Genomic DNA, 13,437 nt, shown 5'->3' on the forward strand with positions numbered 1-13,437 from the left:
ATTCAAGAGGACAAAGTTCAAGGCTTTGCATTTCGTCTGTCTGTCAAAACCTCGCAATGGTTTTTTACGTGTTCGTTCTGTGCTTGTCTAATTATTTACATTCCGTTGACTGTTTTTATTCCTGTGTGCCCTGTAATTGTGATGCTCATTAGGCCTGTAATTGCATACTATTGCGCTTACTTATCCCGACTGTTCCGATGTGCTTATGTTTTCGCTCACTTCTTAAGTATATAGCTAGCATAATTTTATTCATTGATATTTTGTACTAAATATGTTGGGGGAGAAAAGGCCCCCTTTGGGCATTTCTGCGCCTTTTGACTCCCCCCTTCCCCTCTCCCCCGCCCCCCGCCCTACACAAGTTATCAGAAATAAACCTTAAATGTGTACTATGGCGCCTGTTAAAAAAAAGTAGCGCAGTGTACTCATCAACCTAAACAACGGTGAAGCTGGGTACTGAACCCATGCAGCTGGCTCAATTAAGCATGACTGGCTGTACGGCCGCGATGCATTTATGACATAATTCAACACTCGTCAATAGTCTCGTCATTTGCACAAGTAACTTGATCGCACACATGTAATACGACCCACGTAGAAAAAAACATCGAATGTACACTTTAGGGCATTCGCCAAAAATTGCACCGCCGTAAGTAATGGTCTCATTAAATTCTCCCCAGATAGACGGAAGGATCTTCCAGATATTACCACCGAATCGAAGCGACTGCTTCGTGGTAGAGCATCCGCCTTGTATTTGGGAAACGCTGGTGCCACGGGGTACCCATCTGTTTTGTACTGCAGTAGCCGTGACTTGTGGAGGAAAAGTTCGTGGTTTTGTGGACACTGGAAATATTTTAGGCAAATCTTACCTGCAGCTGATTACGGCCGTGGTTATCTTCGCGGCAGTGGTGGACAGTAGTAGACCGGTTGTCACTCTTATTACGTACTACAATGAAGACTGCTGCATTTTAATACCAGCTCACAATCGAAGTTGCTTGACCTACAATTGATTCCGAATTACTTTTCATTTCAAAACAGGAAGCTGGAGACATTTATTTCAGTGTATCAAAAAGAACATTAATAATAAAGATATGAAGACCACATTGGCATTGAACAACTTTTATTTTTCATTATAAAATAAGGTATTTACACTCAGCAATGGTTCATCAGCTGGCTAATGTGCGCAATGGATGAGGTCATGGATGAGGTCAATGACAATGAGAAATTTCCAATGAAAGGTCGAATCGCGCAATAGTTCACAACTTCAAGTCAACACTAACAATAAAACAATAAAATATTCTTTCCAAACATCTCGGCACTGCGCGCATAATTATAGCATGCATGATGTCACTATACAGGAGCATTTCAGTACGGACGCAGTAGACGTCAGTGCTGACTCGGCTTACCGCTAACTCGGCTTACCTACCTTGCGCAGTTTACATGAAAAGAAAATGGCGCTTTCTCACGTGCGACATATTATTTGCGTGTTAAAATATTAGGCACCAGAGGCACATGTAATGGATCTGCTGCTTCCAAGTCTATGCTAAGATGTTGGAAGTATAGGTTGCCAAGGTATTCCTTGAAGACCAGTAAACCAGCCAAGTACCTTCGTTGATATGGTTATGAGTGCTTTTTGTACGTTGTCAGCTGATTCACTCAAGAACCCGTAGATTTTTAGACTGATGGTCCTATGGAGGATCTGCTAGCACAAGCGGGCTAGCAAAAAAAGAAATACAATCCGTCTACTTTCACTGCACAGTGAGCAGTAACGCGAAAACATGACCGGAGCAAAAGGAGCAACCTCGAAATATTTCCTAGCCAGATCGTTCTGAGATTGTGTCTTTAAAACAAAGGGCCAATGACTTAACAGAGACTAAAGGATCATATGTGATGTGCCATTATGACAAAAACGTATACACTATGTAGCGTGCTCTCCTTCGATGACCGACTAGGAACAATTCACAAAATAAACAGATATCCTTAAGAAATCATGGCCGCCGCACATACACGCACACAAATGAAGATGAGCGGAAGTAGCCTAATGTTTGAAGTCGTAGAACTCTGCCAGCATACTAACTTTATACGGCGACTATGGTTTTTCGACAGGTTTCTCCGGTAGACACAGTCGACTTGCTCGCGGCCCTTCATTAGGAGATATTGTTTGCATCCACCATGTGTGTTCTTTCCAGTGTTGGTAACAGCGAAGGTGAACGATGACAAACATTTTACATTCCTGTAGTCACGCTTGTCTCCGTTATTGTGCTGCGGCTACGAAACTCGTCTATATCCAGATCATATATTCACGATGAAGAAAATAGCCGGCGCTGCAGGTTACACGTACGCTTTTGTTTCGAACCGCATGTATATATCCGTTTGTACACACAAACATGGGGCCTTCGTGGTGCCTAGTACGGTTCAATTAAACCTTTTGAGGATCATTTGCCTTCCTATCTGGCCGAACTGTAGCCGAGCACAAGAAATGCGATATCTCTGAGAGCTATAAATCAGCAAAGGAACCACATGTGCGGAGAACTTTGCGCCCTCTAATCGCTTGTCGACCTTTTGGAGTACGTAGTTGGGCTGCTTGTAAAGGCACCGCTAAGACTCACATATTCTTTGGGCGAAGTCAAATGTCGTCGGCACATTTTCACTTTGGTGTATGACTGCAGGTTGCGCTTGGTTTAAGTAGAAAATAACGTTTGTCCTCTGCAAGGGTCTGCTACAACTGACTTTATAAAGCGCGGGTGTTTTATTGCGCTGAATGGGCTTGGACTGCGTTGGTTCCGGAAGTCCCATAATAGCATCATTTAGAAATCGTTAGTGCAATTAAAGAGATGAGATATGGAAAACAACTTTAGAGCGGAATTCATTGGTCCACCACGTGTCATGGATGGCGTTGCATTAAACTAGACTAACATAAAAAGAAGAGGTGGGGTCATGCTTGAAGGGTCATGAGCATGGTGTGATAAAAATGTCCAGGAGCGAGGTTCAAGGTAGAGTAAGACGAACCTCGGGGAAAGTCATCGCGATATGACATGAGTCAATGTAAATTACAGGTCCATCTATAATGCAAGCCGGCAACGAGGACACCTGTCACGGTTTCTGTCACATGATGTCTGCAAAACGAGGCGAGCACCTTAAATGATATTGCCTATTTGGTAAACGCGTCTCTCATTAATCCTGTACAGGGTGTATAAAAATCTCCGTCGATAGGTTCTGCCCTCAGTACAAATCAACGCGTACAAAGCGAGGTATACATCAAATGAAGTATATGGTTAAATCACGTCAAATATTAAAATATCACAGTCTTTTTCGGTGCCTACATGGCGGTGTGTTCTGTGCCGTCGTCATTGGTCATGGCGTAGTTCACGTGACCATTTTGATAGTTCATAATCTCATGCGCTTTCTCTGGTTTCTCAGTCGTGCTGTCCTGTAAAATAAGAAAATAATATACTATAAACATAGTCGATTATGAAAGAAGTGATCAAATACAATGCACGAAAGTTTATCATTCTTACTCTTATCACATTTAATATCTTTTCGAGGAACATAAAATTCGCAATATTTCCTCCATAACTCTGCGAATATCATTCGCAGTTATTGCTGCCATATTTGGGACATGAAAAAATAGCGCACTCGAGAGCAGCACGGGTCAGAACAGCGCACAAAAACGACATAGCGATTGAAACAGTATTGTGAAAGCAGCGTGCTTCAAATTATCACACCTGAAGAAACAGTACCGCGATAAAAAAGCAGAGTGAAAGAAGAGCATATAGAGAAAACAAACATTAGGTACGGGGCTTTCTTAAAATGGCCTTTTAGTTGTTACATTTTATCGCCCTAGTTGTGTGGCTATTGCAGCAGCATCAGATTTAACCACGATTAAGGGCACACAACGATAAATGAAGGAGCAGTTGCGCTATCGTCTCAAGAAAATCCGTTCGCCAAAATTTATCTGGGAAGGTGGCTTAGACAGCGGAAGCTGTCCATAGAATAAGCAGGCAGATATCAGGGCAAATTTTATTCCTCGATCTGTTCTATCTGTTGTGCACATTCTGCACATTTAATGCAAAAGAAAACGAGATAATAAAGTCAAGCAGGAGAAGAGTGCTCACAACCATTTGTTTTGCCACACGCACTTCATTAATTAATGAATGAATGAATTTATTAATTCATTCATTCATTCATTCGCTGTTTTGTAATTTTGCATGCATTTTCAGGCTTATTGTTTCTGTGCGTGCCGTTATTTTTTTTTCTTTTCCTGCAGTGTTTGTCATTCTGCTAATTTTTTTTCGTTTCTTTTTTTCCTTTCTTTTTTGCTGTGTGTACTATTATTTCGCGGCTTTCTTGCCACCGCCGTATTTCACTGTACGTTGGGGCGGCCTTTCATAATCGTTACAAAACAATGGATTTCAGGCCAGTGTATACCCCATGATACAGCTCCTCAGAAGCAGTTGCAAAGTAGTCACCTGTCTTGCGCGGAAGGCAGCATTGATTAATTTATTCCCTTTACTTAGCTCCCATGCGAGGAGCGCAATGAGATGACCATGCGCATGATTAATTAGATTACATTAGTCACGTGCATTAAACGTGGCTGTCATACTTGTCAACGAACAATGCGAAGAAACTGCGCATATGTTTAGCCAATAAACTAAGCATTATACTAATCATCACTAAAAATAACGCGATGAAATGACCAATGCCACGATGAGAAGCAGTCGTCTTATGCCTGCTCGCCAAAAATACTTGTCGACGACGCGATCGTTGAGTTTAGATTATAACTTGCTTTCGCATAATTTTTGGCGAGAGTTGAGACTTGATTATTTTAGTGTAGCACGACTCATGAACCTCTTCCGCGATCCGCATGCTCGGACAGCGATTTGCACATTTGCAGATGAACATTTGGACAAGGAGACTTGTGCACGAGCGCGCACCTGCCTGCCACTGAGCAGGGTCTCCGTGTAACGGATCACGGTTGCAGGACACAGGTCGCGCTATGCTGTACCTTGCCCGCACAACGTTATGAAGTTCAGCTCTGTGCACTAACCTCCACTTTCATGGGCACACATTTTTGTTCCTTGGTGCACGACTGTTCTTGCTTAGTCCTTGTGCTCAAGTAGAACTTCCTCATAGCCGGCGTTATTAAGTTGGGGTCAACGTCAGCAGAGTTCTTGAGACCTGCGTACAAACACAGCAACGAACATCACTCGTTACAGCCAAGACGTAGATGCCGCAGTGTTCGACCCCAATGACCCTCTTGGTGCCAAACTTGTTATAGATGGTGAGGCCATCCGCGTGGTTCGCAGGCACCAGACAGTTAAATGACTCCCCCCCCCCCCCCCCCCCCCTAATTGGTTTTCTTTTGTAGACACGATAGCCAGGCAGGCGTATCTGCCAGATTTATTGGGTAAGGTCTTTTTGTTTCATTCCGCCCTGGAATTCTGGATGACATTGAGGGCACTTTATAGCGTTAAACGGGCATTGGGAACAACTCTTTCCAACTGTTGCTGTGAGTAAAATGGGTTCTCTGGCTTACACTGGCAATGGTCACACTTATCTGACAGCAAAAAGAGCCTTTGTAGCCGAGAAATTTTTCATTAAAGAATCTTCTGGCCATTTGACTTAAACTCGTGACGTCATTACCGAAAAGAACACGTAGGCACCGTTTATAGCGAATGGCAGAGTAATATATAGCCTCTGCGATCTCTGTCTGAAAATCAATGCCAGTGAGCGCATTGCCATTTTTTTTGGATATAACTGAAGCCCTCTATTGTTTGTTCTCATTTACATTGTGAATGTATTTTGTATATCGCAAGGAATAATCACTGCGAGTCATATTTTCACACTTTCCACATGCGCTGATGGTCAGAATAGCGCTGCAGGACAGTGTATAAATAAATAAATAAATAAATAAATAAATAAATAAATAAATAAATAAATAAATAAATAAATAAATAAATAAATAAATAAATAAATAAATAAATAAATAAATAAATAAATAAATAAATAAATAAATATCGCTTCCGTAGTCGGTCGGTGATGGCTATATCTATATATGTTTCTTTTTTTATATTATTAGCTAAGCAGTATTGGTAAACTGGCAGTTATCAAACAATTATTACGAAAACAGGAACGCCTGTTAATTTCCAACCGCCACAGCTAGGTTGCTTAATATATTTGATATCAGTTGCAGCTGCATAGCAACATCATTTCCTTCTGTTTTTGTTTGTTCTATGAACACATAACTATTACTATATTTTATACAACAGAAAAAGAAAGTGGGTCGGTACTTTTTGTCTCCTAGAGTACATATTGAAAATGTGCGTGGCAGAAGGTTACCTCTGTGGGTTTGTGGTAATATTGTATGTGTCACAAGGTGCACAAACAATTTATCACAGCGATCTTCATGCGCGCGGTGTAAGCAAGACAGGAACACTCACCAAGCGCGAGTGTTATGAGGATGGCCACGAAAAACGTGACGAAGAAGCTGATGACTGGAATCCACATGTACGATATATGGTACAGATCGTATATGCCCCTGGAAAAGAAGACCGAGCAGAATATCACGTACATGCCGGATTATTTCCCAAGAGTGCATCAACCGAAACCGAAGCAAAGGAACAAAACTGGTTTCAGGCGAGATTGCACGCGCCGGCGTCTCGCCTAGAGCCGTGTTTAATGGCGTAAAGTTGCCTTGCAAATTCTTACGCATGCCAGCACTTCATATTACACATAAAATACAAGACCCGCGTACGCGGCCGCATTTGCGTAAGGTAACTTGTTTATCAGGCGACCGCATAGTTCTGAACGAGGCATCGACCTTCTGAGACGCTCTGTTACAAGGACGGAAGCGCATGTACAGGTGTAAACAGAATGAAAGGGAACATGTGATCGCGTGTCGCGACGGGACGATGGCACGTCTGTAGCTGATCTAAACACTCGAGCCTCGCCTCCACCACCCACGCGTGGTGCCTACGCTAAGTGGGACCGTACTATGCACTGACAATCTCCTTATGCATGCATCTACTGCTGTGTTTGAAACTTGACGCTCTTGTTTTTATTCATTGCTGCCGCTCATGAAGTTTAAAGCGCGAAAGGGTGCCTACAGCTCTTAAAACCTCCACAGGAATGCGGTCAGCCCATATCGGAACAAGGTCGGGTGTGCCCTTTCGTAATGTTTGTTTTAGCTTGCACTATAATGAATAACGCCTCGAAACGACTCCGGCTGTGAACAGAAGCCATAGTTGAGGGCTCTGGATAAATTCGGCCACCGGGGTACTATATCGTACTGGCGTCGCGCAATACACGGGCATCTTGCTTTTAGCCTCCGTCGAAACGCGGTCGTAATGTTCGCTACTGAACGTTTGGCTGCACGTAGCAACCCTTAGTCACCGCCTATGAGAGTTGGAGCTAAGACCGCAGAGGAACATGCATAGAACACTGCCGTATAAATCTGTTGCTAATTTTGTCGCATACAAAGACTCGCAAGCCAGCAACAGTGAAAGTTGCTCTGAGAACAAACGTTTCTGGCATTCTTGCATGAAATGTGCCATCATGCATTATCATGATTGAGATTAAAATAAATTTCGATTATAATTACGATTTTATTTCTGATAAGAAGAAAGAACGTTACAAGCAGGTAAGTTCAGTTTTGCGGGCTGCATCACCGAATTTTTAATGTCAGTTGCTATGCTTCGGATGGCGCTCCATATATTTTCTGCTTGGACGTTGCCATGTGTTATTAAATTAATTTTTTGTTGTCTTTATTTCGTATTAAGCGTGTATTAGTGTGCATATGGAAACAAATATGGCAAGGCTGTCAACGCAGGAGAGCAGAATATAGCAAAAAAGCAACAAAAACAAATACATCGGTGCATGTATATACTCAGTTGCAAGATCACGCTTAATACTTGAATGAAGGGTTACTCGAAATAGAAGCTGCAATGGTCATCAATACTGTTTTGCAAGCGGCTTGCTGTCTCTAAGTGGCCGACAGTGCGTGGGGATGTCATTGTCATAAGTTCCGCTTACCCGGAGTAATATGTCCGTGGGGGAAACACTCTGGTCGTGTAGTTGAAGGTACAATCCTCGAGCGTGGTGCGGGCGGGCACTGGGACGCGTGGGTAAATCATGCCACCAATGGAGACCCAGAAGGCGAGTCCCATGCCAGTGAACATTGACAACAGGGCGGTCTGCAAAGGCAAGAATTAATGATTCACCAACCCGTGTACACCGCATCATGCAGTGCTCACTTCTCGCTATTCGTGTTTACAGAGCATGCACGGTGGCAGTTTGCACCGACTTGTAATCGCAGAAAGCGTATATTAATCATCGCAGATTCAAATGCGCTTATGAAAGAAGCTGCGCTTAAGTCGGGATTGACGCAAAAAGCGTTCAAAGTTTACGTACTTAGACTTCGTCACAGGCGAAATAACTCGCGGGGTGTACTAAATTATTACGGGTTGCTACTACTATGACGTAACCGATAAATGCTCCAGCTGTTTCAGAACCTCAGAATTACAAATTGGTAGGTAATGACCGCATTGTTATTACGGTAATTTACGTTTCAAATTTCCTACACCACGTTCGAAGGCCGCCGTGCGGAAGGGACAGCCACCCATTTGCACGCGGTCAATGCCTCATTTAGTTGAGTAAATGAAAAGAATCGTTTCTTAACCAAGTTTTACAAAGTTTTAATTTTTTCTGCCATTCCTTCTTGAGCAATACGAATGCATTCTTGCGCTCGTCACCACCTCATGTGCGTAAGCGCACGTGTAGAGTTTCTTCCATTTTGCCATCGCGCATCCTGCTTTGAACGTACTGTGCATTGTTCGATGCCTAGGTAAATGAGCGTGAAACGGATGCTGTGCTGCGAAATTTTCGGATGCCACGTGGTACCACGTGGTACCCACGTGGTACCGCGTGCTGCGTGTCTGGGTTTCCGGCGTTCCCACTATGCGCGCTTCTTCGGGCGGGTTGTCCATTGAAGCTGAAGCTGGCCCATGACGCTTGGGCAGGCGATATTTTGTTCAAAAGTATTAACAGATTAGATTACCTCGGGCGTCTGTATCAACCTTTAATTTCCAATTTGGTTGAGGTCGTTTCTTTCCTGAATAAACTGAAATGCAGCTTATATATAGAGAGTATAATGTCTCTGTCAGGCGAGTAAAAAAGAAAGGTGGTTCAGCGCTGAATTGGCTGTGATGAGTGCTTTGAGACGGGAGAGTGTTAAATGGTTGTTTATACCCCGTTTAAGCACCAAGTCACTAAAACTTCATTATCGTCCTCCTGCTACACTCGAGGCTGCAAACCATTATAAGCGTCCCAAAGTACGTTTAAAGGATCGGCACGCCGCACCAAAATTCCAGAATATTTTTGGCAGCAGCCGCTGCAGCAGAAATCTGGAAGTGACGGTAAACTGCGCGAGCTCCAGAACAGGGATGAGATGTTCTCGTTGAACGCGTACCTGCTTACAACGCTACTTGCTAAGAATACCTCGCTTTTATTTTGAGCTGCATGGACGTGCTTGAAGTGTTAAGAGTGGGGGGCAACTCTATCGGATTGTTTATATATGTAGCATGAAAAGGCACAGTAACCGTCTCATTCTCGATGGACACTTGAGCCGCACAGGGAAGGAAAGTGAAGCAGGCGGGAGCGCAACAATGGAAGAAAGAGGCGTGTTACAGTGGGGGGCTCCGGAGCGATTTCGACCACCGGGGATCTTGAACGTAGATTGATATCGCATAGATCACGGCATCTCGGCGCGCGCGGCTGCCGTATTACAACTAGTGCGCTAATGTACAAGGTCGTCCACTTTTAGTTCGAACACTAGTTACCCTATTCAAAGCGTCATTGAACCCGATCTGGCTGCGCACTGAATCCAAGTGGCAGGCCGGGCGAAGCACCGCCTCCAGGTCCCTCTGGGCCCGAGCCACTCTGCTTCGATGTGCCGCCGCATATGAGGTAGTGGCGCTTCGAATAGAGTGAACAGTGTTCGCACTAAAGGTGGAGGACCCTGTACGTTATGCGACGGCCCTTGTCGCACATACGTACTATCGCACTCATAATGACTTGTAACCAGCGAACGTGTGGGCGCATCGATTTCCAGATGCATGGTGGTGTCGCAAGCGGCGCGCTTGGAAACGAAGTGGAAAAGCTGCATCCCCCGCATCGTCTGCTCAACGTAGTCCGAAAGCGTAGGAACCTGACTGCATTGAGCCGAAAATCGAAATCACACAGCGTGTGAAACGTAAGCTACTCTGCTCCCAAACTTGATAAATCACGGGCATAAGATGCGGGCGCGATAAACGCCTATGATAGTATAAACAGCTCAATTGCGGCACGCGCCCTGCATTTTCAAACAGACATCGCCACTGTTACGACCAAGCATCCGCATTTGCGCGCTCTATTGTTCGCCTGTGGGCATGGATAAGTGCTGTGGATATGTGGTGATGGTCCAATGGCTCTAAGTGAGCCTGTTTCCAGGAATCCTGTTTTGTAAGCCTGTTTTGCTTTGTGGAGGCCTGCAAATGCCAAATTGACCCTGTCAAGAGAACGTCTGGAAAAACACAAAGAAACGTCTCCCTGCCGGAAATGCAGGAAGTGCTTTCTTTCTTTTGTTCACCCTTCCAGTCGAGAAGCCCTATCGTCCAGTGAGGAATGTCTACTTTCCAAAGGAGACGACAGAGTGACATGTCCGCTGACGTGCAGGACAAGAAAGGAGCATGACGCATACAGCCATTAAGTGATTTCCCAGGAATGCAGGAAAGATTTGCAATTGTCGAAAACTGACAATGCTGGGAGCGTATGCGGCGCCCACGTGCACTTGGGTTTCTGAGAAGTAAACCCACTTGTCAGAACCAGCCTGTGGTTTCTTTGCTGAAGAATAGAAATGTACCTCCTCTCCTCGCCGTTCCCAAGCTTTTCCCGCCAACAAGTGATCACGCCCAACGAATTAATGCCGGACCAGTCAGTGCTTCAGACCATCAGTGCAGTGATGTGTTCGATTGGATGCCGATACCTGAGGGGCGTGCCCTGGATTTGGTTGGTCAGCATCTTCAGAGAGGGGCTGGACATAGGGGGGTTTTAAGGACGCTGCAGAGCACGAAATGTCGCTCTGAGCCCTGGGTAAACGGCTCATCCAGTCGCTTCTCGCTATGAACTCTTAGCGCTTGTCATTTTGCTGATGTACCCTTCTTTTTCATGTAAATAATCCTGTAAATAAGTTTTCTCAAAGTGCCATTAAACCTGCTTGTAAATATTTTACCAATTTCGAAGATTCAGTCCTTATTCAACCCCGAGTCTCTGCACGCTACCAAGTGAAGGCCGGGACGACGTAGCCCCAGCGTCACGACAACTGGTGACCAGCGTTGGGATCTGAATCTACAAGCTACAACATCTGCTGATTCGAGGTGGGATCTGAATCTACAAGCCACAACATCTGATGACTGGAGGTGGGATCTGAGTCTACAAGCCACAACATCTGGTGATTGGAGGTGGATCTGAAGCTACAAGCCACAACATCTGGTGATCGGAGGTGGCATCTCAAGCAACAAGCAGGCGCAACAATCGGCCAACAAGAGAGCAGCTCGGAACATCGATCGCATGTGTGGGTGAGTGCTTGGCTTTTCTTCTGATGTGGACCAGGTTCTAGAACAGGGTTAGATTTTAGAACTGGTAAAAAGTGTTGAAACGCCTTTAGGTTTGGTAGTTTGCACTGTTGTTTTGGAAGTAGCCGACACTCGGAGCGATCATGGACCTACAAAAGCTGCAGAAACCGGACCTGTTGCTATTGTGTGAGGAATTGGGAATTGATACAAGTGGTTTGGCACGAAAACCCTTGATTATAAAGGCAATCACAGATTTGGGAGCCGATGATGAGGAGCTCAGTGAAGCATGGAACCTCATCGCCCAAAAAAAGGAGGAGCAGCTCAGACAGCAGAAAGAGCGGGAAAAAGAGGAAAAGAGGCGTGAGCGTGAACTTGAGAGGGAAAAAGAGGAAAGGGAGCACGAACGTGAGAAGCTTGAAAGAGAAGCAAAAAAGCTGGACCAATAAATTGAGCTCCGGAAATTAGAACTAGAGTTGAGCAAGAGGTCGGGCAATTGTCCCCAGCTAGCGGTACCTCTTCTCAACAAGGAGGCAGATTTCAAGATGTCAAAGTACATGCAGCCATATGTGATATCAGGGGATATCGGTCTGTATCTGGTTAACTTTGAGCGAACCTGCGAAAAACTGTCCTTCCAGCGAGACACTTGGTCTCAGAGATTATTGACGGTTCTGCCCTTCGAGGCAGCGGAGGTTGTCGCGCGGCTAAGCAAGGAGGACGCGGACAACTATGAGAAGGTCAAAGCTTGCCTTCTGAGAAAGTATAGGCTTAGCGCCGAGGCGTTCAGACGACGTTTTCGGAACGCTACTAAGTCCAGGGACGAGAGTTACCCTGAATTCCTGTACAATTTAAGAGTTAATTTGGGCGAGTGGCTAAAGAGCACTGATTCCTACAGTGATAGGGACGCTGTAGTCGAGCGAATTCTTTTGGAGCAGTTTTATAACTGCCTCCCAGAAAAAGAAAGAAATTGGTTACAGGACCGAGGCGAAATTAAGTCGGCAACTGAAGCTGCCGAACTTATTGAGGAGTATGCTTCGCGCCGACAATTCAGCAACCCAGCAGTGGATAGGCCCCGCAATCCCAAGTTCAGTGTGAAAAACCGTCAGGAAAGACACTTTGCTAGAGTTGGAAACGAAGAAATGAAGGTTTCTTCAGGCAAATTCCCTAGAAAGGACGGCAGTGAGAAAAGTGGGGAAGTGACCAACGTGCAGAACACCAAGAATAAGCTTGAGGCTAGGAAGCCGCTCACATGCTTTAGGTGTAATGAGCAGGGTCACATTGCCGTCAACTGCCGGAAAGAAAAGATTGCTTTCTCGTATGTCAGGGACTGCGATGAAAATATGCAGCTTTTAGAACCCTACCTGCATGACCTAGTAGTCAACGGGAAGCCTTGCAAGGTACTGCGCGATTCGGCCGCAACGATGGATGTTGTCCATCCGGCGTATGTATCGCCTTCCGACTATACAGGACAGTGTGCATGGATCCGACAGGTAGTTGAGGAACAGAGTGTGTGCTTGCCGATCGCGAACGTGGTCATCGAGGGCCCTTTCGGCGAATTAACAACCGAGGCTGCCGTTTCAGGAAAGCTTCCTAAGTGCTATCCGTATTTGTTCTCCAACAAATCGGACATGCTACTGCGAAAGAGGGGCATCCTGTTCGGAGACAGAGTTGTGCAAGCCTTAACACGTTCAAGGGCGCGAGAACTAGCTACACTGCTCATACCAGAAAATTCCACAGCGGAAGAAACGGCAGTTAAAACAGTGGTCGATGTGGAAGATAGCAGGTCAGAAAACTTTGAGAGCGAGGCATCTCAGATATGTCAACTTGATAGTGAGCT

The 13,437-nt window shown here is 45.1% G+C and overlaps 1 protein-coding gene across 1 annotated transcript in view; it reads right to left on the bottom strand.

The window, feature by feature from the left end:
- Positions 1–1,103: 1,103 nt before the first annotated feature.
- Positions 1,104–13,437, bottom strand: part of LOC146185760 (sodium-coupled monocarboxylate transporter 1-like) — a 56,512-nt gene continuing 44,178 nt past the window's right edge. The window contains exons 14-17 of the mRNA XM_084606681.1: positions 8,026–8,186; positions 6,435–6,532; positions 5,042–5,172; positions 1,104–3,424 (exon numbers count right to left, since the gene is read on the bottom strand). Of these exons, the coding sequence (XP_084462807.1) occupies positions 3,314–3,424; positions 5,042–5,172; positions 6,435–6,532; positions 8,026–8,186 (501 nt within the window). The 3' untranslated portion in view covers positions 1,104–3,313. The remainder of the gene's footprint in view (positions 3,425–5,041; positions 5,173–6,434; positions 6,533–8,025; positions 8,187–13,437) is intronic.

Source organism: Amblyomma maculatum, chromosome 6 (genome assembly GCF_055883805.1).
Source record: "Amblyomma maculatum isolate TAMU_Amacu chromosome 6, ASM5588380v1, whole genome shotgun sequence".
Lineage (NCBI taxonomy): Eukaryota > Metazoa > Arthropoda > Arachnida > Ixodida > Ixodidae > Amblyomma > Amblyomma maculatum.